A 25,810-nucleotide genomic window follows, 5' to 3' on the forward strand; every position below is an offset into this window, starting at 1 on the left:
ACTGGGCGAATTTCTACAGCGTTTTTTCCGTGATGCAATTTGATGTGACACACCCTTTATATATGTAGTTCATATGAAAGCAAGTAAAATAGGATCATAGTTTTGCGATTTTATGTTCCAGAATTATTGATTTACTAGCATTTTTGGAGTCTTGATGTGTAATTTGTGTCAACTTTCCAAACTCTTAGAACGCCAGGAATATCTACAAAAATGAAAAGTAAAGGAAAGTTATATCTTCGGCTTTCGGCTGAAAATCTCTTTAATAAATTTAATGATAAATAAAGCAAAACAAATCAACGCAGCTGTTAACTGAATCTTTTATCACTAAGTCTGAAGTCGAATCTTTGATCTTCCCGAATTCGTCGGCTGTTGAACGACTTTATACTAATCAGAATAAATAGACTGGTAGTTTCTAAAAGTGGTGATAGCGAATAAACTTATTATAATTCGGTTTCTTGAAGAATTCTTTGTTTTATTTGTATCTACAATTTATTATAAATTCCATAATTAGATGTTTATAATTGTTTCACTTAAATGAATAATTAAATTGAGCATATATTGAAAGTTTATTTCGTTTTACACGGTTTTACATAGCAAAATCGGAGATTTCATTCTACACGGTTTTATTGGGAACCTATCTTCAGTGTAAACCGAGGGATAGGTGTACTACCCAATAGTAACCACATCAAACTACTTTTGAAAATTAGTGGTGCGTCATTGAACGTTACGTGAAATGTCAGATTATTGTTGATTTTTTTTCATTTGTGATGTTGGTAAGCAGGCGCGATTCTTTTTAGCTTTGTTGAGTGAGAATAGAACTAATCACGTGAAGGAAAGGAAGTATAAGCGAGATTTTGTGGTATAAACATGAACGAGGCTGAGGACATTAACAGCGAGGAGAAAGCTCACTTGATTACGATGTTATATGTTCAACAAGAGAAGGCAATAAACGACGGGAACAACATAATTGAACGCCATTAAATTCCAACCAACTGTATATTGGGGGGTGGCATACACTTGTGCGCTACCCTATTTGGTTCGCGAATTGTTTCGACCAAATAGCGCACCACTTGTAAAAACGTCAGCTTTGTTGAACGTGTAGTACGATGTTATTTTCCGCCAACATTCCGAACTTCGCCGGAAGAGAAATGCGGGAGTAGATGTGCGGAGGGTGGTATATTTTATGATTTCCAGTCCACGACACACCCCACCACACGACATGACCTACGGACCGGAGAGCGGAGATAAACCAACGATCGAGGTAAAATAAGAAGGAAATTAAGGTTCTTCCCGTTGCCGGCGCCTGTCTATTCAACATCCTTGCCCAGAAGGTTACAAGAACCATGCGGGGCAAAACGAACAGAACCTTTGTGCGGACACGATAGAGAAAACTTGACTTATACATCCACTTGATTTTCTCCTTCCGGGTGTGCCCTCACAAAACCCTCATACACACCACCACCGAAACACGTTCCAGGGAGGAAGATTACGCCAAGAGGTTTCGCACCCTTATCGCTTCCACTCGGCGTTTCATTTTGAATATTTCGAATCGAGAAACAATGTGAAAATCATAAAATTAAGTTTCCTGCAATCCCCCCCCCGGGGATAGTGCGCTCTGTGGCAGGGGAGAATAGTCCGTTCCAAGACGTTCGTTCGGCCGGAAGCTAGTAAACGTTTTCGGAATTGTTTCGTTTCCTCTGCTGGGAAAAGTTGAAACATCCAGAGCTGAGTGCGAAAAGTTTAAAATTTTCAGAGGTGTTACCATAACTGAGAGCTGGGAAGTATTAATAAAATTCAAGAGGTAAATTTTTTATTCGTCGAGAATTTTCCTAATATAAGTGATTCGGAACAAAATTGGTATTTTGCTTACATCCCTTTGATTTGTCATTGCCTTCCCAACATGTTTATACCTTGAGGGAACCGAAAAAAAACCCTCCACATACAGGAGGTGAAAAATGTGCGCTATACTTCAACCGATTCGTGTGGGTTCAACCCGGTAGAAGATGGCCGCCGGTAATCCATTGCTGCCGCTCTTATCTTGTTGCGCGCCATTCCCGCCATTGCCGCTATCGAAAAATATTTCGCAAAATGTCCCCACAAAGTGGCGAGTGGTGAGGAGCCCTCCCGCGGCAAATCGACGGAAAAGTAATGAAGCAATAAATTTTCCTTCTTGCTTCCGGCGAAGAAAAAGTAATGGCTCGGTCGGTTTTTTATTCTCTCCTTTATTTTTTGGCCCACCGCCTCCTGCGCCACCTGAGTTCTTCCTCTCGTCCTTGCCGCTTTATACCCCCATCACACGTTCGAACGCGGTTATCCTCGGTGCGTAGCGACCGTCGAAATATAACGGAAATTGCTTTATATCATCGCTAAATTAATAGGACATTTTTCTTTTTTGTGTGTTTCACACGAGGCGAGCACAAAAAAACTTCCTTCCCGAGAAGATCGGATTCGGAAGGCCAAATCCGATTTTTTTGTCCCCGCTGTCCCTGTTGCACAAAGAAGTGCCTTTACGGGAGAGAGGCGGGCGGCGGTTGCACAACAGCAACAGCAGAGCGAACTTTTCCAGGGCGCCTGGAATGAATGTCAACGCGCGCCTTGCTATATTAATAAGCCGGAAAATTGGTGAGTTATTTCAGAGAACAATAAATAAGGAGCGCGTTTTTCTTCTTTCTTGTTGTTGTTTTTTTCTTCGTTGTGGAAGCAAACGGAGGTGATGTAATAAACATAAAAAAGAACAACATCAAGATTTCGGTGGCGGCGGCGGTCCGAAGGAAAGTTATGGCCCGGACAAGTGCTTTCAGGCAGAGAGCAAAGCGTGTTAGGAAGTCAATTAGGATTCGTGGGATTTCGCCTGTGCTTATGTGTGATCAAAAAAGGCCCGTTTTTCCCTCGGTTTGAAACCTTAGGTAAGGATCATATTATATGTTTCTGTGGAAGACGCACACTTAGCAAATCTTTTTCGGTGTTGTTTATTGTCTCAGTAAATCGAGTTCTGTAATATAACATTGGGTATGCATTACCTTTTTAGAGCTTGTCCGGTGAGTTATGTATCGACACGATACTTACTAGCAAACATCTGCTACCATAAAATGTCTCATATTTTTTTATTTCACTGTCATTATTACAGTAATGGCCATATTTGACTTTTTTGCTTTATCTTTACGTCGCTCAAATGAAATAAGATTCCTCTGAAATAGGCCTTCAAAACTTTTTTTTCGTCTGCAGTTATTACCGATTGTCTCGAAAACCTCCTCTATAAGATGGTGGGTTCCGAAAATGATTTTTTTTTCATCTTCATATGACCAATTTTACTTTATTTAATTTAACAAAGACAGATCTAACATTTTAAACTTTATGAGTTTAGTTTCAGTGTAAGGAATAAAAATATCGAATCCGTATTGATCGAATCGGAGTAACAAACATTCAACGATTTTTCAAAGCCATTGTTTCGTGGAAAGCCAGCACAGAACAATGTACGACATTCTAATTTCTGGTTTTGAGATAATATAGTAAGGTTTTTTTTGCTTAGTTTTTGCGGCTCAGAAAATGAAACAAAATCCATATAAATCAGTAAATAAATCGAACTAATTATTCTTTTTTCGGTATCCTTTCTCTATTTATTTCGAGTACAAACAATCGAACAAAAAAAAAAATCGAAAATCGAAATTGAAAAATCGATCTTCTAAATATCGATCCAAGATTGCCCAATCCTAATCTATACATTTATAGTTATCTCTAGTACAGCTCAAAGCGAATAACAGAGATTAAATGATTCCAGGAAATATTGTAACTCAAACCATTTGGAATGCAAAATTTGCCCGCAGCAAGAACTGATTGGAATCAATCGTTAAACATAACCTAGAAAGGTTCGACCGAAAACCATACAGTAAAATATGAATCTGTTCAACGACTCGATGGTCAAACCTATTTTACTGATTCTTCAACTACATTTTTCTATTGATTATTGAGTTGTTCAAAACGAACTCAAACGCCCGAATACACAACTGACAGTAGTACCAACTCTAAATCATGAAAAATGATCAGCGGCAAGATTAAAAATTACAAATTCCCGGTATATATTTGACGGAATATATCGACACCTCGAAAACCATAAATTTTTTTTTTCACTATACGTAGGCATTTGGAGTACATTTCAGTATTATTCTTAGCAAATTTGCTTAAATACCTCCGTTTGCTGCTAAGTGATTGGAAATCTTTCCAGTAAAGTACAGTAAAGAATGAATAATAAAATGAGTACGAAACTCAGGTAGCATAATTCAATCGCCACTAACGACACAAGCAAGCTGTGAGAGCATACATTTGATCGGACTGCATGGTGATTCCCTGACACAGACGTAATTTTTGAAGGCTACATCAGTTACAGACAAATTATTTTCAATAGGATTTGGCAATTATCCAGCGAACAACCAGTCGATGGTGGCGGCGAGAGCGTCTAAAATAGTATGATGCCTTGCAAAACGTTAAGCATACGTGTAAGTGTTACACTATCTGGTAGTCGTTTTGCTCCAAATACATCGGAGCCGAAACAAAAATTGGCCAGAAAAATAGGAAAAGTAAAGAAAAATTCGAGAAACGTGACTTCTTATATATTCTGCCGTTTATTTTACCCTTGCAGAAAGCAGGATTCACCTTGTCCAGAGCTACGAACATTTTTAAGCACTTCTCTTTTCACTTCGACATTTTTATTATGATAACCATCTTGAAGCTTTTCCGCTCTAACCACATTTCATGGAATTGTTGTGTATAAAATAAGTCATATTGACGAATTTTCACAATTTATTTTAAATTCAATTTTCCCTTTTCTCCGCTTTCTCCTCTCTCTCCTCTCTCTCCTCTCTCACCTGTCTCTCCTCTCTTTCCTCTCTCTCTCTTCTCTCTCTTCCTTGTCTCACTCTCCTTCTCTCTCTTTCCTTTTCTCTCTTTCCTTTTCACTCTTCCCTTTTTTCTATTTCCTTTTCTCTCTTTCATTTTCCCTCACTAACTTTTCGCTCACTAGCAAAACCCTTTTCTCTCACTAACAAATCCCTTTCCTTCCATTAACAAATCTTTTTTCTCTTACTAACAAATCCTTTTTTCTCACTAACGAATCCCCTTTCTCTCACTAATAAATCCCTTTTCTCTCACTAACAAATCCCTTTCCTTCCATTAACAAATCTTTTTTCTCTTACTAACAAATCCTTTTTTCTCACTAACGAATCCCCTTTCTCTCACTAATAAATCCCTTTTCTCTCACTAACAAATCGCTTTTGTCTCACTAACAAATCCAAACACTAACAAATAATAATTTTCTCACTCACTAAAAAATCCCTCTTCTCTCTCTAAAAAACTCTTACTAACTAATTTATAAGAGAAAGGCAGGAATTTGTATGAGAAAGAAAGGGATTTGTAAGAAAGACAAATGAATTTGCAAGAGAAAGAACGAAATTTGTGAGAGAGAGAGAAAGGAGTTTGTAAAGAAGAGAAAGTAATTTGTTAGAGAAAAAGGAATTTGTAAGAGAAAAAAAATTGTAAAACAAGAAAAATGAATTTCTAGGAGAGAGAAGAGGAATTTGTTGAAGAGAGAAAGGAGTTTGAAGAAAGAGAAAAAAATTGTAAGAGAAAGAAACGAATTTGTAAGAGAGAAAGGAATTTGTAAGAAAGAGAAAGTAATTCGTTAGAGAGAGAAAAGAATTTGTAAGACAAACAGAAATTTGTAAGAGAATAGAAATTTGTGAAATTTGTTAGAAAGAGAAATGATTTTATAAGAGAAAGACAGGGATTTGTAAGAGAGAGTATTGAATTTGTAAAAAAGAGAAAGTAATTTGTTAAAGAGAATGGAATTTGTAAGAGAAGAGAAATTCGTTAGAAAGAGAAGTGAAATTTTTTAGAGAGAAAAAGGAATTTCTAAGAAAGAGAAATGATTTCTAGGAGAGCGAAAAGAAGAATTTGTTAGAAAGAGAAATAAGCTTTTAAGAAAAAGAAAAAAATTCTAAGGAATGTAAGGAATTTGTAAATGAGAGAAAAGAATTCGTAAGTAAGAGAAAGTAATTTGTTAGAGGGAGAATGGGATTTTTATAAGAAACAGAAATTGGTAAGGGAATACAGACTCGATTATATGTGATTCAATTATATACAATTTTGGTTTCTATTATATATAGTTTGAAAAAATATATATTTTTTGTAATTCAAATATGGCTTATTTCAAGAAAAAATGTAACCTTTCAACGTTAAACGGAAATTTAAGTGGCTATTACATGTACAATGGCGTAAAAATCGAGATTTTCGAAGATTTTGCTTGAATTTTCACCAGGAATTGTTTATATCGATATGGCAGCCGAATTAAGAAGTTGGGTGTCAAGCAACAAACTGTAGAACTGTTAGAGAGCTTCAATTTAATTGATAGAAACAATCAAGTTTAATGTAAACTTTTAGAATAAAATTAATAAAAACACATTAAATATTATCAACTTTGAGGATTTTTACTTCCTAAATGTTATTAGAATCCACTAATGTTCCACTACTATATCATATACTCAATTTTCTTTCATCTTTCAAATGAAAGCAACAAAATAGTCTTACGTAGCGTTCTTTTTAATGCAGAGCCAGTTTGAAGCAACAGAGTTCGAAACAAAAAATGTTCTATACCATTGTTGAAATTCGAACATATGTGTTGAAGGATTTTTTCATCAAATATGATCGTCTATCACTTCCTGAGAGAATCTGGGCAAATTTATTGTTTTTCATGTGAGAAAGGTGTTTTCTGACTGAGAGTTGAGCTGGAAATTTATTCAAAAATTTAAGAAAAAACTTAGGCCCTTTTCAAAAAGCCTTCAAATTTTTTTTAAGACTTTGACTATGCAAAGTTGCCTAAATGCTTAATGTTTTAATACCCGCAAAGTTTCACTGCAATCTGGATTGGTGTTGCCAACCTCTGATACGGCTTCGGCATGAAATTCGTCCATTGGATATTTAGCCTTGAGAAAGACTTCGAATAACGAAATCCAGATGTCTGATTTAAGATTTGTACTGTACCTATTGCTTACATTTCAATTTTAAAATTTAATTATACAACCATCCTACGTATTCTTGTAGTCTGAAATAATTCCATTACGGTTCCATTAAACGGTACAATTTATTTACGTACTAAATCACCCTCCTTCACACCGCCTCCAGAGCACAAAAACGTTCTATTTTAATATTAAAATTGCATTATCTTCTACTATCTTCCTACCTATTCACCCTATTCATGTGCGCGATACATCCTTCGGCTTAATGCGCTCCTGTCACGACAGGAGAGGAGGGCTTGCACACCGTCTTTTTTTGTGCACTCCGAGAGTCGTAAAATAAGGTGTTAAATCTGGGCGAAAATCGAGCGGAAAATAGCAGTGAATAAATCAAGCTCACCGATGCAATTTTCTGCCCGACCGTTCGCATCGGCCGTGGGAAACCTTCCCAACTGGGGAGCGCATTTGCTCGCAACCGATCGGAATCTCGTTCCCCCGTCGTCTGGATTTCGGAGACGGTCATCGCCATTCCCGAAAAAGGGACACAATGGTTCCCTGGCAGCATTACACTACGATGGAAGATGACACTTTCAATTCACTTTTTTTCGCCCTGATCGAATCTCGTTTGACCCTCCCACGCCGTTTCTTGCCGCTTGTGTTCAAGATGGCTTGTTCTGATATGATGGGATTCAGAGCTTTGAGTATTGCTCCACTTATCCTCCTCAATACCATCGACACATTTACAGAATTTCCGTCCTCCGAAACAGGAACCTACACACTTCAGGAAGTAAACAGACTGTTTTTCGATCGGTTGGTATCTTTGCACACAGCAGTTCCGGAAACGGATGGTCACGAGAGGTGCCGGAAGGGGAGGGGAAAACAGATTTGTGTCGAAGTGGGATTCTTATTTATGAGCTTGAGCGTGAAGATTGGACATTTCCATTTCCCATACGCCCAGAGTGGAGTCCTTGCCCCGTCCAATGGACAGGGAAATTGGTTGGATAGCAGAGAATAAAATCTAACATGTTCTCCAGTGCACGACTTGTCTAGTCGTAAATCTGCCACGGAAGTGTAAATGGCTTCCGATTTTACCTTTTGGACTTTGGGAGTTCGATTCCGAGATTCTATTGTTTACGCATGGATATAGTCGTCATCACACTAGATGGAATTGATTTTCATTGGAATTTTGTTTTTGTAGCTCGATGTCCTTTCGACTGGAAGGTGATTGAAAAGTGCTCTATTTATAGATGATTTACTTTTCGAAATTGGTATTTCGACAATTACTCGAAATGTATACTACTCATCGACACGACACTTTCATAAATGGTGATCCTGAGCCGACCCTGTTTTTTGCAGCTAATCTACCCTGAATTGGTCGGAAATTATATACACCCTCAGTTATATGGAGCCGGCGAACTTTGTTCCATCCAAAATTGTGTTTTTAATATGAATACTCTATCTAAATTCTATCAATCTAGTTTGGGTGGAGACAAATGCAACGATAAATAGGCGACTCAAATCAGATCGGCCATTCTCATGGCCGTTCGTAACGCATAGTAAAGAATGTATTATACTTCCATCTTCCATCTCTATAGGACGAAGAATACAACATGCACAAACGAAAACGAAAACGAAAACGAAAACGAAAACGAAAACGAAAACGAAAACGAAAACGAAAACGAAAACGAAAACGAAAACGAAAACGAAAACGAAAACGAAAACGAAAACGAAAACGAAAACGAAAACGAAAACGAAAACGAAAACGAAAACGAAAACGAAAACGAAAACGAAAACGAAAACGAAAACGAAAACGAAAACGAAAACGAAAACGAAAACGAAAACGAAAACGAAAACGAAAACGAAAACGAAAACGAAAACGAAAACGAAAACGAAAACGAAAACGAAAACGAAAACGAAAACGAAAACGAAAACGAAAACGAAAACGAAAACGAAAACGAAAACGAAAACGAAAACGAAAACGAAAACGAAAACGAAAACGAAAACGAAAACGAAAACGAAAACGAAAACGAAAACGAAAACGAAAACGAAAACGAAAACGAAAACGAAAACGAAAACGAAAACGAAAACGAAAACGAAAACGAAAACGAAAACGAAAACGAAAACGAAAACGAAAACGAAAACGAAAACGAAAACGAAAACGAAAACGAAAACGAAAACGAAAACGAAAACGAAAACGAAAACGAAAACGAAAACGAAAACGAAAACGAAAACGAAAACGAAAACGAAAACGAAAACGAAAACGAAAACGAAAACGAAAACGAAAACGAAAACGAAAACGAAAACGAAAACGAAAACGAAAACGAAAACGAAAACGAAAACGAAAACGAAAACGAAAACGAAAACGAAAACGAAAACGAAAACGAAAACGAAAACGAAAACGAAAACGAAAACGAAAACGAAAACGAAAACGAAAACGAAAACGAAAACGAAAACGAAAACGAAAACGAAAACGAAAACGAAAACGAAAACGAAAACGAAAACGAAAACGAAAACGAAAACGAAAACGAAAACGAAAACGAAAACGAAAACGAAAACGAAAACGAAAACGAAAACGAAAACGAAAACGAAAACGAAAACGAAAACGAGAACGAGAACGAGAACGAGAACCCCGGGGACGGGGTGGTTCAAGCAAACGAAATAAAATTTTGCATGTGAAGGTTTTAGGATGCAATACATGTTTCTATAGTGGTTAAGGGGGGGGGGGGGGGGGGGGGGGTTTGCCATACAAATGAAACACAAATTTCTACATAACTGGGAAATTAATCAAGCAAATAAAACCAAATTAGGCATATGGAGGTTTTAGGGTGCAAAAAATGTTTCTATGGTTGTTAGACACCCCACCCCCCTCTCTAAGGAGGGGCTGCCATACAAATGATACACAAATTTATGTATTACTCGAGAATAAATCAAGCAAATGAAACCAATTTTGGCATGTGGAGGTTTTAGGGTGCAATAAATGATTATATGGTGGTTCGACACCCCACTCCCCTCTGTAAGGCTGCCATAGAAATGAAACATAAATTTCTGCATAACTCGAGAACTAATCGAGCAAGTGGAACCAAATTTGGCATATTGAGGTTTTAGGGAGCAATAAATGTTTTTATGGTGGTTTGACACTCCTTTCTCCTCTCTTAAGAGGAGGAGGGGAGGGTGCTGAACAACTTGAGAACTAATCAAACAAATGGAATTAAACTTAGTATATAGAGGTTTTAGGGATCGATAAACGTTTCTATGGTGGTTCGACAATCCTCCCTCCTCTATAAGGGGAGGCTACCATACAAATGAAACACAAATTTCTGCAAAAATCGAAAACTAATCAATCAAATGGAGCCAAATTTGACATGTGAAGGTTTTTGAATACGAGAAATGTTTCTATAATGGTATGACACCCCTCCCTCCTCTGAAATGGTGAGGGGGTCCCGTAAAAATAATACACATATTTCAACTAAACATGATAATTGAAGTTTTTGTGATTGTGATAAAACGCACTCCTATATCTTCCTCTATCCATATAAATAAAAATGGATCACCGAATGTGTTAATAAGAGCAAAACTCGATATAAGGATTGTCCGATTTGAGGCTTTCTTTATTCTATCATATTTTCTGTATCAAACATTCATCCCATGTAACGGATAAACATGTTATTTACTAGTGGTTGAGAAATCTTGAATCTTGAAAAATCTTGAAATCTTGATATTATCATGACGAGTTTTGGTAGTAGTACTAGGAATTTCATAGTAAAAGGTAATTTTAAAGGGTAGATTAGAAAATCAATCAATGAATAGTTCAGCGATTGGATCTATGAACGTGCGCTTAGTGAAAAAACGTGAATGTGATAACGAAAAATAAATTTTGGGCGGGACGAAGTTTGCCGGGTCAGCTAGTACGACATAAAAGTAGTTTTTGGGAGAGGAAATTCGAAATTTTCTCCAGAATTCTCGCACAGCACCTTCTAGTTCCTGAACTATTCCGCACTACTTTCCCTACTGCTGTACATACGTCGTGCAAGGATCTCTGGATTGAGGTCTGGACTACGTGCTGGCCAGTCCAAGACCTTCGTTACGGACCCAGCTTGGATAGCAGGGCTAAAAAAAATAAAATAATCAAATATCAAATTTGTAGCACAACGCGCATTTAAAAAACAAAATAATGCCAGCAGGAGGAAACCACATGTTTCATTTCCTTTTCTTCAATTGTTCTATATAGCTCCCAAGATAAGCGCGCCGGAGATAGCGCATTAGATGGAGGAATAGGAGTAAATATTTATTGCCGGCAATTGGATAGATTTTTCCACTTTAACCTTTTTCGTAGGAAGCATGTTTTGATAAGACCCTAGACGAGAGCGCTATATGAGCCACTCGAGAGGTGATAAAAATAGTTTTGTTCAGGTCTCGCCCTTTATCGCGCATGGAATGAGCGCGAAGGGCAGAGAAGGAAGAGGGCAAAGAAACAAAAATGTTTATTTAGGATCCCACGCGCTGCCGTTCTACGCATAGTTGCCCCATGTTCCAAAATCAGCAACTGAGAAAAACGTATTCAAAGTTTTCTCGCATATTTGTCTACCAAAAGCTTTAAACATTTCAATTTAGCAATACATCGGTTTCTTAGAAGCACTATACTAATGTTTCATGAAATGTGATGAGATCCCCTCACTGAATCAATCAAGCTTGATTACGGCTTTAAACATTCATGGTGGGACTGTTATGCCTAGAATATCAACATGAGACAATTGAACTTTATGTTGTTTTTTGATATACTGGGAACAAACATCTTTTTTGTGTTTTTCCGAAAGTTTATGCGTAGAAACATCTTTTTATGAAGAAATGAGTGATCTGCAACACCTTCGCAGAATAAAAATCTCATTGTTATTAGGCATTCGTTAACAAGGTGTACACGTGTTATGTCAAAGTTTTCCTTATTTGTTTGAGAATTAGTTCGTTCTTTCAAACCAGAAATGAGTGCATGAGCCCTGCTGAAAGTGTGACATGAAATTTTTGCACTTGAATGGATTTATTCGATATGGATCTACAAAAAATACATGGTGGGACAGTTATGAATAGAATATCAACATGGGACAATTGAGCTTTATGTTGTTTTTTTTAAAAGCTGGAAAAAAACAACATATTTTTTGTGTTTTTCCGTAAGATTATGCATAAAAACAACGTTGTATGAAGAAAAGTAAAAATCGCCAAAAAGTAACATGGGACAACTATGCGTGGAACGGCAGCGCGGGTGGCCTAGTGGAGGATAAGCTTTTTAGCTAGCGATAGCGAAGGATGGAAAACATGGGATGAATTTTATGTAGCACATATGCGACATAGGCGATGCGGTTTCCGTTATCTTAGTAGGAAAAAGAGATCTTTTCTCTCCCTTTAATTTGAAGCTCGAGTAAGGATTCGTGTATATATAGTAGGGTGCCAATAAAAATGGTCATCTCGAATTTCAAAATGTTATCCCAAAAAAAATGTTCACCACCTCGAAAAAAAAACCCTATGAAAATTATCAGCTCAATCGGACTTAAGGGAGAGTGGCGCAAAGCGGTCAAAGTTGAAGTTTTTTGGAAATCGAAAAATCACCCAAGAGGGGAGCAAAGGATATCAGGGTTTTCGATTTTTTTTTTTGATGCCAAGTGTCATAAAATTGCATGAAACTTCGAGATTTAGTGTCATCTCGAAAAATATTTTTTTTCCAAAATCGGCATTCTGGAACTTTTTTTCGGAGAACGAAACGAAAGGTATTGGTTTTGGTTTTGGATTTCAATAAAAATAGTTATCTCGATTTTTCATTCGGAACTTGCTACGAAATGTTGATTAGCACGATAATTTACCCTGTGCAAAATATTAGCACATTCGGACTTCGTAAATGGTCTCACAAACTTTAAAATTTTAGTTTTTTTGAAAAACGAAAAATCACCAAAAGTCGAGGTTTTTTAAAAAAAAAAAGTTTGATGTCAAATGTCTTAAAATTGCGTAAGTCGTCGAGATTTACAGTTATCTCGAATTTTTTTTGTCAAAAAAATAGTTTTTTAGCACTTGGTCGTTTTTCTACCTGAAAAATCGATTTTTGACAATTTTTTTTTAGATAACTGCAAATCTCAAAAACTTCAGTCCCAGAATGCCGGTTTTTGAGAAAAAAAATTTTCGAGATGACACTAGATCTCGACGTTTCATGCATCAAAAAAAAAACGAAAACCCCGATTTCCTCCAACTTTGACCGCTTTGCGCCACTCTCCCTTAAGTCCGATTGAGCTGAAATTCAGCATAGGGTGTTTTTCCGAGGTGGTGATCATTTTGTATAGAATAACTTTATGAAATTCATTCATTGGCACTCTAATATGTAATCTGAATTCATACTCAATAAGTTAGTTCAAATACTCAGTTCAATTTAGTCAGACAAACCAAAAGGTTCATGATAGCAAGGAAATAAACAATTCCATTTCGGAAGCAAACCAGGACGTATTTATTTCTCAAAATCAAGTCTATAACAAGTCAGATGTTACTCTACAATTGCGTTTATTTTTTTGTGCAATTTGTTACATGTTAAATAATGGGTCTTATGTCCACAGTAACGAACAAACATAAACAATCCAATCTAAAACAGGCTAATCGCCCATCTGGATTGTGTTTGGTTAATTTGGAATTGACACACTTTCCGCTGGATATTCCATCATTCAGGCACGTGTAAATACAGCCGCACAAATCCAATTTGAATCACGCCCACCAATGGCGCGCACAATAAACACAAACCAACCAGCCGAGCCGCCGTCAGATGTTTACTCTGGCGCTCGAACATAATGCTCCGGACCCACGGCATTGCCCACACACCTAGGGCAAGCAGCCTTAAGATCTCTGGCTTGTCTATTCTGTGAGTTTCGTCAAAATGAAATCTTCGAAGGCGGACGAATAACGTCACTAAATGATTTATTCAGATAGCTCGTATCTCGCGTCATCAGCGCCGCAATCGATGGTTACCTAACAGATGAAAGCATTTGAAACAAGAGTGCGAGCGCGAGTGGGGGCGGGCAAAAGCCCCAAAATGTAGTTATAAAATATTCACCTTCTAATATATGTAACACACACTGAACGGGTGGGTTCCAGTAAAGTGAAAGCAACTTCGCAACGCGGAGCAGAATCTCCTATGCGAACCGGTAAGAGCATTTCTGTGCTGTGTTTACGCCATATATGACATAAATTACATTTACTGTCAGAAAGCACCTTAACGGTGATTCCCTAGAGATACCCACATCAATAAATCACGCCGCAAAGAAGCATTTCTGTCGCTAATTGCTAGTCTCAGGTGGGATCGAACGATGTAATCTAATCGCTGGATCAGTGCTTCTATAAACCATAACGAATAAAATAACTCCATGACGTTGTTAATCTTTATTAATCGCCATCGGTCGTGGCGTGGTACAGAATCCCACTAACCTGACCGACCACGACGACCAAACTATCAATAACAATCTCGTCCACGATAGATACAATACGTTAGCGCGACTTATGAGAAAGGCCTTTCAGCCATCTTGGATTTTGTATGTAAACAATCTGCAATATTTTGCAATATCTTTTTTTTGCTCTTTGTGTGTGGTATTGTTTTGGTGGGAATAAGAGCATTGAAAAGTCGAAAGGTAAGTCTTTTACGGTTAAAGTTAGGTTTGTAATATACTCTATCTTATATGTTTCAGCTCAAGAGAATAAATCGACTTTCGGTGTCGGTCGGTGATGGAGGTATTTTTCCCGCGTTTTGCAGTTAGAGACGTCGGTTAATTATTCGATTGTAAGGTTTCTGGAATTTCAAGTTTTCCTATATCTAATATTCTTTGTTTCTGTGTTCTTGGTTAACAAAAACTTAATGCCTGTTTTTGATGGGGCATAAAAAGATGATATAAAAGGATTTCTAGGAACTCCCTGCGACTTGTTTTATCGTCGATATTGTTCAGCTCATATATTATAGAAAAAACCCGAAGCTGTAACTGTAAAAATAACCATAAGCCACCGATTAATTTATAATTTACAGTTTACAATTCTTCCGCAAGTGCATTTATTGCACAAGTGTGTATATGCGTGACCATTATATTTAGTGAACAACTGTACGAATGTCAAACATTTGTACTTTACTTTTGCACGTATGAATCTAACGACGAGTATATCGACGAATAATATATGAATCCATTTAATCCGGTGACAAAAAGACTAAAATCAAATAAGAATAGTCCGAAAATGATATAATGCATTATATTTAATAAATATTCCACGCCACTCACATTAATTTATACATTTCATTGAACAATATTCTAAAATAGGAAAAAAAGTCACTTGTCCAAAAAAGTTACTCCTGTACGCGCGTCGGTGTCTCAGACCGAAGGTGGTGAAAAAGTGATATACGTCCCCTTCGTACCAACTTACGATACGCTAAACGATGATGAACAACGAATGACGAAGCTAGAGAGAATCGCAATGTCGTAGTGTTGATATTTTCTGAGAAATGAACGAATTATTGATTTCTTGGTCTCTCAGACCTATGCGCGAGTATAGGAGTGTTGACCGTCATGGTGTTTCGTCGAAATTCTTCGGATATGCTAAATCATTTACGGTTGAACCATAAAAATGATTCCCTGGTGGTGGAGGAGACTGGGAAGAAGAATTCAGGGTCTGCAGGAGTAAAATGCGGACTTAAAGAAGGTGGTCTCAGCCCCCGTTCTAAAATAGTAGTATTCAAATTCAGCGTGCCGAGGAAAATATACCATACTAATGGTCAATGATTCTATAAATGTACCTCTTTTGAACTAGTAGCTATAAGAACCAAGCAGAAATATTCAAACAAATCAGCTATCTCATTCAACATTCAAAGAACAGGTAATTTTGAACAGAAAAAAATTTATGTTGGTACAATAATAATATTGTGCATCATTCTCATTGTGTACTTTTTTTTTTCAATCGTCCTCAAAAAATCATGAAATGGTAAATTTATCAATATACTAAAATACCATTTCATTCAAAAACCATTATTCTGCACCATGTTTATTTCAAAATTATATTTAATGTAACTTTTAAAATTATTACATCATACTTTTTTATTACAAATATGTCTGTTCTTTTTGATTACAAGAAATAAATATTCGCTCGGTTAATCGAATACTGAAAAACAATTATTCGAATGAATCGAATATTTGAAAATGACCCCACGATTAATCGATAATTGAATAAACGAAAAATTTAGACATCAGTCAAATCCCTTTCCACAGTCCTCTGTATACTTATACAGTCCTCGCGCACTGTATACAGTCCTCGCGCACTTATTGACGACACGGTCACACCTTTATTCCACACATCTTGATCTCGTCCAGGGCCCTCGGCACACTCACCTGATCTGAAACGAAAGAAATGAGAACGGGAAAAATAAATTAAAACATTTGCACCCTCGAGGTTTTTCATGTTTACATGCTGCTGGTTAAGAACAAGCCATCTTTCAACTAACCGTCGCTTCATTCCCGACTTCATTATCATCGAGTTGTGGAGCATTCAATAAAGAAAAAAAAACAAGTTATTTGAGAAAAATAAACAGCAGCAGTAGCACTAAAGGTGCCCACACTTTCGCCTGCAGCTGTGTAATTTATTTCTACTGATCATCTTCATTGCCTATCCCGTCTGATAGCAACCTCTCACAGGTAGCCTGGACGGATGCATAATAACATCGAAAGAACTACTCGGATAGAGGAAGAAATGATAACGCCTTAACAGGCACTTTTCTTCCATCCGTTGAGGACGCAAGACACAAGACAATGTCAAACTTTTGTTTTGAAATTTTTGTTTCTCCCATGGAAGCATCCAACTTGTGGGACGAAAAGTTAGGGATGAAGTGATAAGTGTATGATTGTATTCTGTTTTCCCAAAATGAGCTAGCACAACAATGCAATCGGTATTCCACAGTCGGAAACTGTATTGCAAGGTTGTTAGGACACACCGATAGCTGAATTTGCTTTTTTTTGCAAGTAACAGCGCTTCGATCGATACAATAAGTTCATCCTAGCAACATGAGGAAAATGATTTTTTTTATTGGGAAAACTAAATGAAATTGTATTCTCGATCTGAGCAAAATGAAACAATAAACTGACTAAATTTGAATTTGAAGTCGGCGATATGTTTTATGATTTATCGCACAAAGACGCATATTTTTCAAAACGCAGCGGGAAAGCAAACCGCGGCATATTTCTGTAATAAATCGGGTGAGAGATGTTTTTTATGATTCATGATTCATTTTCATGATTTACTATGGTATATTTCTAAACGAGACAGCGAAGGCTGAAAAAAGGCAATCAAGAGAACCGCAGCTGTCAATCTTGATATTTTAAATGCGTAATCTCTATTGTATTTTTCAGAACAATAGATAATTCCCATATAATCAATCAGATTGGTGATAAATTTCGCGAAACCTGCTTCGTATTTTTCTTAACCCTATGGAAAAGATTATCAAAGGACAGTCGAGAAAACTATTCAATGAATATGAATATGACGATATATTTCGTGAAAAAAACACAATGAATTAATAGAATAACTGTATATAAAACATTTCTTTGTAGAATAAAATTTTTGAGAGATTGAGTCTGTTAATGACAAAAATACATTATAAGATGGAACCCTAAAAGAAGTAAAAATAAAAAAAAAGAATCGAGACTGCCTCTATAATAAATCTGATCAGCGATATATTCCATGATTCGCTGCGCGAAATTTCTATTGTATTTTTAAAAACAACAAAAAGCTCATCTATAATAAATCAGATTAACGATGTATTTGATGGTTCATCATACGAAGCCTGTCGACACGACTGTCGAAGGACAGTCGAGGAAACTCTTCTTCAATAAATAGCAATTTGATGATATATTTCGTGAAAAAACATTATGAATATATTGAACAACTGGATATAAAAGATTTCTTTTCAAAAGAATATATTTTGAGAATATGAGTCTGTTAATAAAAAAATCATTACTATTATATCAATCATAGTAAAAAGTTGAAAACACAAAATAAATAAAAACAACAAAAAAACCAATCGATCATCGAAAATGGTCAACTTGATTCATATAAAACTGAAGGAAATCAAAGGAATAAATAAAAAAGGATGGATCCTTGCGAAATTGATGATAACTCGATACAAAACGAAAAAAATGAAACAAACGAAAAAAATAAATCAATACGAAAAAATTGGACAAGCGAAAAAAACTGACAAATAAGAAACAAGATTCCGGACACGAAAGAAATATGAACAAGCTGAACACATGTGAAAAATTAAGGCAATCCAGACACACAAAAAAGACGAGAAAATTCGTACACGCGAAGAAAACCCCGGACGAACACGAAAAAATAAATCTGAGTACACGAAAGAAACCGACAATTTAGAGAATGATTCCGAATACACAAAATGAAGAAAATTCCAAACTAACAAAAAAAATTCAGACAAACTCAAAAAAAAAACAAAATCAAAAAGAAATACGGACATTAACCCTCTACAGCCCAAGCCCGCCTTTAGACGAACTTCGCGGATTCTATTTTCAAATTATTCAGACATTATGTTCTATGTTCACCCCAAAAAGAACGTCTTTAGAATATTTTCATCTATCACACATACACATTGTTTTTATGCTGGCAGCTTTCTGCTAGGAGTATTTTATGTTGAAAGGCGGAAATTTGAGATAAAAGTGGAGTAGGTTTTATAATAAAAAAAACTTGGGCGGTAGAGGGTTAAAAAAATCAAACAAACAAAAACAAAAAATCCGACGCACGAAAAAAAATCCGAAAATCGAAAAACGAAAAAAGTTCCGACACTTCCGAACGCAATCCAAACGCACAAAAAATACGGACAAATGAAATAAAACCGATCGCACGAAAAAAAAACACAAATTAATGATTGAGGTACATACAAAAAAAATCGAATTAAGAATACAACAACAATACAAAATACAATCCAGACACATAAAAACCGACCTTAAAAAATCAATGAAAAATAAATCTTAAACATGAAACCAAACGACAAGAAAATGATAAGGGAGCCAAACAAACAAAAAACATTTCGGACGCGCAAACAGACACATTAAAGAAATTCGAACATAAAGAAAACTTGATAAACGAAAATAAAATGAAACAAATTAAGAAAAAAAACCGAACAAACGTAAAATTTCGGACACACCAAACACGAAAAAGAACACCGAGAGATAATAAAATTGATTTCGGACACACACAGAAAACTGAACGCACAAGAATCCGCGATGAATAAGGAAAATGATTATGGAGACACGGGAAAAAATCCAGACAAACGAAAAAAATATGGGCACGTATAAAAGATTAGAACAATATAGGCAAACGAAAGAAAAACAGGACAAACGATAAAAACCGAATGAAAGAGAAACGAAAACATACATGACGCACGACAAAGCAAGCCGAACGCAAACAAAACGCGAAAAAAAGCGAACATAAGAAAAACAGAAAAAAAATCCGAACACTCGAATAAAAACGACAAAATCATGACACAAAAAAAAATCCGAATATAAGAAAAAATCCAGATTCAGACACAATGCTGGCATTAATTATACATTTATAGCACTAATGGCAAAAGTGTCTCATATTCATCTGATAATTATTGTTGATTATACTTCATATGATTTACTCTTGGAAACTATTTCGAAAGATTTCACACAAAGACTTAATTCGTATATTTTTTACAAAAAAAAAACATCACATTGAAATACATTGTTGAGTTAATACACACATATACTGCCGTTCTACGCATAGTTGTCCCATGTTACTTTTTGGTAATTTTCATTTTTCTTCATAAAACAATGTTTTTATGACTAATCTTCCAGAAAACCACAAAAAAACTTATTTTTTGTTCCCAGCTTTTCAAAAAAACAACATCAAGCTCAATTGTCTCATGTTGATGTTCTAGGCATAACCAACCCTGTCCAACCCTGTATTTTTGTAAATCCACAATGAATTTATCGGTTCAAGCACAAGAATTTTATGTCACGCTTCCAGCAGGGGTCATGCACTTATTCCTGGTTTGGAAGAACGCACTAATTCTCAAACAAATAAAAAAAGTTTAACATAACACGTGTACACAGTGTTATCGAATGCCTCATAACAATGAGATTTATATTCTATAAAGGTGTTTCAGATCATTCGCTTCTTCATAAAACGATGTTTTTATGTATATTCTTTCGGAAAACACAAAAAAAAACTAGTTGTTTGTTCCCAGTATTTCAAAAAACAACGTCAAGTTCAATTGTCCAATGTTGTTATTCTAGGCATAACTGTACCACCATGTATTTTCGAACCGTAATCAAGCTTGATTGATTAAAGTGAGGAGAACTCTTCGCATTTCATTGAATAATTGTTTACTGCTTATAAAAAATCCGGTGTATTGCCAAACTGAAATGGTTAAAACTTCTGATAGACAAATATGCTAGAAAACTTTGATTGCGTTTTTCTTAGTTGCTGATTTTGGAACATGGGACAACTATGCGTAGAACGGCAGTATAGTTCATAAAAAAATTTTTTTTTTCATATTCTTGCATGTATTACTACTTTTTCAAGGAAAAATAATTCCGACCAGTACGATACCCATTCCCAAATTTAATACGACCGCAAAGGGTTAATAGGAAGGGAACCGATAGCTCGCGAAGGACGAAAAGGATGTATGAACGATCACACTCGAAGATCGATAGCTTTAAGGAAAACATATATTTGGGACATGTGATCAAGGTCTAACCGAGCCAACACACCGGCACATTGGGCTGCTTTCCTCGAGCCCGAAGGGAGTTTTCTTAATTCGATCTAGCGACAAGATACAATTCGCATGATCAAACAACGTGTTCGATGTCGTGGTAACCATGGTCACAAACAAACAAAAAAGTTGTTGCCAGAAAATCTTTTTTCCTGTAAAAGTGCCCGTCTTCCGATGTATAGGTGACTTGTTAGAAATTGTAATGGCTATTAATAGCTATTTTTTCAAAATTAAAAAAAACCTGATTACGAAAAAAAAAAAATTTTATATGAATTTTTTTTTCATATTTTTTGATGAAAACCTAAATAATTTACTTAACTAATTATAATCTAAAAAAATATTTTTTTTGGAAACATGTTTCTTAAAAATTCTGGAAAAAAATATGAATAGTCCATACAATTTCCAACAAGATGGGCACTTTTACAGGGAAAATGTTTTTCTGACATCAACTTTTTCATGTTTTTCTTTCATTTTTATGTGTAAATTATCACGTTCTACATGTTCTGCTATTTTTTTCTTATTAAGAACATGTCAAACGCGAGGATTTAACAAAAATGTTACAAGTAAAACAATTTTTTTTCCAGGAGTCTTCATACAATAATGCCTTATATTCCAGAAACTATAAAAGATTGAACGTTGTCGTCTTCGACGAAAGTTCATATTTCAATAAGATATAAAACTTCGTCGAATGCACTATATTGCTATCTTGACTATTGACAAAATTAGGATTAGTGGTATTTAAAACAAAAAACCTGAAAAGTTGTTGTTAGAAAAACTTTTTCCCTGTAAAAGTGCCCATCTTCCGATGTATGGACGACTTGTTGATAATTGTATGAGCTATTCACATAATTATTTTGAGAATTTCGTTTTTGAGAAAATTAAAATTTAATTTTTTGAATATAAATAGTGTAAATAAAAAAAACATATTTATGAAAATTTAAACGAGTTCCTACAATTCTTTCTTTGACTAAAATGTTATAAGTCTTATGGTTTTTGAGAAATTTTTGAAAAAAAATTAGAAAAATCTGTTGACCCTTTTCAAAAAGTAGCCTAATTGTTTTTGGAATATTTCAAGTATGCAAAGTTGCTCTAAAGATCCAGGTGTTTACATCCACAACGTTTCACTGATATCCAAACATGTTATGTAAAAAAGTCTGAGCTTTTAAAAATATATATAAAATAAATATTTATAAAAAATATGTCTCTATACCATGTGAGCTATAAATAAAACAAATACAATCAATAATTACTAAAGCAAAATCCATTTTTGTTTGGGAGTGTAATAATTTTCCAAATAAAACTCAAAAAGAATTGAATTTATTTGAGATATTGATCATCTGAATCGGTCCAGTAGTTCAAAAGTAATTTTTGGACCACCTTAAAATGGAAATGGTCTCCCTAATGAAAACAATATGGGTCTAATATTTTGCGATAACGAACAAAATGACCAATTTTCACGAAAATCTGAGAACCACTATATCGTATTGGCATGGAATGGCTATTTATGTAAATGGCCTTACCCTTACTTATTTACAAATACCAATACCATTCAGAATCGAATTATATTTCAACAATTGAATATAAAATGAAATTCACATATATTAAAACCAACCTATTGAATGTCACATATTATTTTTAATTTAAAAAAAACATCCCCACTTCGCCTTCGTACTTGACTTCAGAAAGAGAATACGAGATTCGCAAATTGGAATACTTATTTCTAACTTGCGTACCATTGTGTGTACACTCAGAGTGCTGTCAACAGTGCTTCCATCCCTTAGGCTTTTCTGCAAAGCTGAGAGGAATGCTTCGAACAACACATTCCACCATCCATCATCCGTCATCATCATCATCATTATCATTTCAATCTACGAGCAGCAACATTATGCTGGTTCGTTTATAGCGATTTATTTTTGCCTCTTGTGTGTGTGTATCTCCGTCCTCTTTCTCTCTTCCCCACCCGCCCCGCTGCGATTCCTGCGATTGCCGACTGCGCTAGAACAATGGCACTCGAGCATTTTCCACCTTCCGGGGCTTGCGCGTGGGTGTGCTCTTCCAATGATGAATGTTGATTCAGAAGTACATTTAGAAGATTAAACTTTTCACTTGATTCCTACGCCGCCGCCGTTTGTCGGTGTCGTGTTTTCACTTACGCAGTACAAGCAGAGATGCCAACCTTCCTGATTTTTCAGGATTTCCAAGACTTTTTGACACGTTCCCTGATATCCTGACAAACACTGAATTTTCCCAGATTTTTCTGGAATGATCCAGATTTTTCCTGATTTTGTTCTTTTTACTTTTTTTTTTATTAAATTTGTTTATTTAAACAGGCTCAGTTACATGAGTTTGAAGGAGCCGAATTCTTAAATATATTTTTAAAACTATATATAAATAATTTTCTTAGCTCTATGCTTAGTAAGGTGGAAAACCGATTGCGCGTGTTGAACTCGTGTTTAGAAGGTACTCTTTACTTCATTAGAATGAAAATTATTCGTAATAAATATACGATGTTTTCCTGGTTGTAAATCATTATTATCATAATAGCCTACATAAAAAAGCTCTACAGTCCGCACTTGTATAATGTTTTATCATTTTATGTTTATTATCTATATATTCCGAAGCGATTCGCTTTATTCAAGATACCCTGTCGACATTTATTAAAGCTTGAAGTTAGCGTTAGAAAGATACAGATTAGCACTCCCAAAGGCAGTTTCAAATCGTTATATTATGAATGATGAATAATTGAAAAAAATTGTAGTTTTTTGTATACCTTATTCCTAATTCTTATTTTACAACTTTGTCTATACATTTCCTGATATTCCACAAGCACTCATCATCATTAACATACATTAGCATTCTCAAAGCTCCATTATGAGCTTCCACTAATCAAACAGTCGATAAATAACCACAACTACTGCTTGCAACAAACTGGAGGAACTTCCAGAATTAATCAATGTGATAGCCGTCGTGCTCCATCAGAGCAACGCCAAACTTCGTTTTTTTTTGACAACACGGCAATTTAATTTTGAGTTTGACTGGAATATGCTATCCCACCAGCTAAACTAACCCGATATTGCACCTTCAGATTATCACAGGTTAGGGTCCATGTGAAATTATCTCTAGTACACGAACATAGTGTCGAGAAGCATAGAAAATATCTTTCATTTATATATAAAAGAGTTTTCGACGAGAATGTAAACCAGAATATGGATAATATTTTTAGGCTGTGTAAAAGATTTCGAAAGATCGTGGAACAAAACTGCGCTCACAAACTTGAATAAATGTAGTCTGCCTATAAAAATGGTGCGATTGTGTTTCCAAAAATCGGTTCGAACTTTTCGGACAACATAATATGAGCTATCCTGATTTCTCCTGATTTTTATTTTCATTCTCCCTGATTTTTCAAAATAATAGTTGGCAACCCTGAGTACAAGTGTTTTTATTTCCCGTTGTTTTTTTTTCTTTGCTTCTCCTCCTCCTCGGAGAGCATATTCTCTTTCAAAAGATGCAAAATATCCCGCGAGTTAACTCAAGCGCTTTTCATATCGTCAGTCTTTTGTTTTTTTGCGAACGGATTTTGTGATGATTTGTGCAAAAACAACATGTTGTGGCATTTATGGTAATTGTTCTGACTTGGTTCTGACATTTTCACACCTCTGCATCAGCAACAGCGCTCGCTCGTCATCACTGAGTGTCAGGTGTTAAGCTGTCCATCATTATCGCTTTGGTTTTCCCGCGCGCGAAATCAATAATCCAACTAATTCGTTACAATTTTACGCATGAGAGACAATCGCAATCTTTTTGTGTTTCCCCAATCAACGAATTAATTGCAGTCAATCGCAAACACCGAGGATTACGTATTGTATCAGAATTGTTCGAACGTATACTGTGTCTTTTTTTCCGTCCGGGTTATATTCAATTATGCCAATCAATCTAAATTAATTCGCTATCACCGTGCTCACCTTAATGAAAACATTCAGAGAGAGAGATTGGAACCGCGTTTTAAATTCAATTCAGTGATTTACTCCATCCCGGATTATCTCACTGCCGCTTGGCGGCTCGCCGGCGCACCTTTCCGGCACTTAATCTCTGTGCTCGTTCTTCGCCATTAATTACTTGATTCACGCGGCGCCTCGCGACGCGAAGCGGCGTTTTCGCTTCCGCGCTATGCTTCCTCCGTGCTCGATTGGCACCGATCGCCTTCCGCGGAGGTAGCCTTTCGGTCCTCCCTCCCCCCACCCCAAAACGAGATCGTTTTCACCTTTTCTGTTTGTGTACACTCGACTCGGCTCCTTCGCTGCTAATATAGCAACAATATTTTGAAATTTTCAATTTGCAATTCAAATGAGCCAGCTTCGTGATTCGTTTTCTTTGCTGCCTTTCCGCTGGTCCCGCTGCTGGTGTTGGTGTTATCATTATCAAAGGAGCAAGGTGCAGGACAGGTTTTTGAGTGTTCAATTTGGTGCCTCTAAAATAGCGACTAATTAATTGGTTTTTTCGCGCCCCTTATTTTCGCTTTCGTACTTCAGAAGCTGTGCGATGTGTACAACATTTTAATTAGGTTTAATGGGGATTAGCGTTCGATTGGAAATCGTAAAAACGACACAAACTTCGGCTTTGAGTTCGAAAGGAGTGTGTGTACGGATGGAAAAAGCAAGGCAGTTTAGACAAATGATACGACGAGAGTGTAATGTTTGTCTCCAAATTGGTTTCGATGTTGAGGGGGAGCAATCAGCAAGTTCTTGTTTCGGTTAATGTCTGTCTCTCCTCTTCAATGATAGTCGCTTTCTAATGGTATCAGGACGAATGAATATTTTACCTTTAGTTTAGTTTTAATTATGTATGGCTTGAATTTATGGCTAATTAGAGGAACTGAATCTCAAGCGATTACAAATAAACACGTATTTCGAAAATTTACTTAGTTTTGCTAAGTAAATAGTAATTTCTAATCCAGAAATTTAAAAAAATACAATTTTTTTTCTTTCTATTCTTTAAGTTAATACATTCG

The 25,810-nt window shown here is 36.0% G+C and overlaps 2 protein-coding genes across 2 annotated transcripts in view; one reads left to right on the plus strand and one right to left on the minus strand.

Moving 5' to 3' along the window:
- The window catches only part of LOC129764363 (bifunctional heparan sulfate N-deacetylase/N-sulfotransferase), a 503,807-nt gene that overhangs the window by 245,420 nt on the left and 232,577 nt on the right, over positions 1–25,810 (minus strand). The window lies entirely within an intron of this gene.
- Positions 1–25,810, plus strand: part of LOC129767107 (uncharacterized) — a 77,869-nt gene that overhangs the window by 6,534 nt on the left and 45,525 nt on the right. The window contains exon 2 of the mRNA XM_055767727.1: positions 2,500–2,622. Within this exon, the coding sequence (XP_055623702.1) occupies positions 2,500–2,622 (123 nt within the window). The remainder of the gene's footprint in view (positions 1–2,499; positions 2,623–25,810) is intronic.

The sequence above is a fragment of the Toxorhynchites rutilus genome, chromosome 2 (genome assembly GCF_029784135.1).
Source record: "Toxorhynchites rutilus septentrionalis strain SRP chromosome 2, ASM2978413v1, whole genome shotgun sequence".
NCBI lineage: Eukaryota > Metazoa > Arthropoda > Insecta > Diptera > Culicidae > Toxorhynchites > Toxorhynchites rutilus.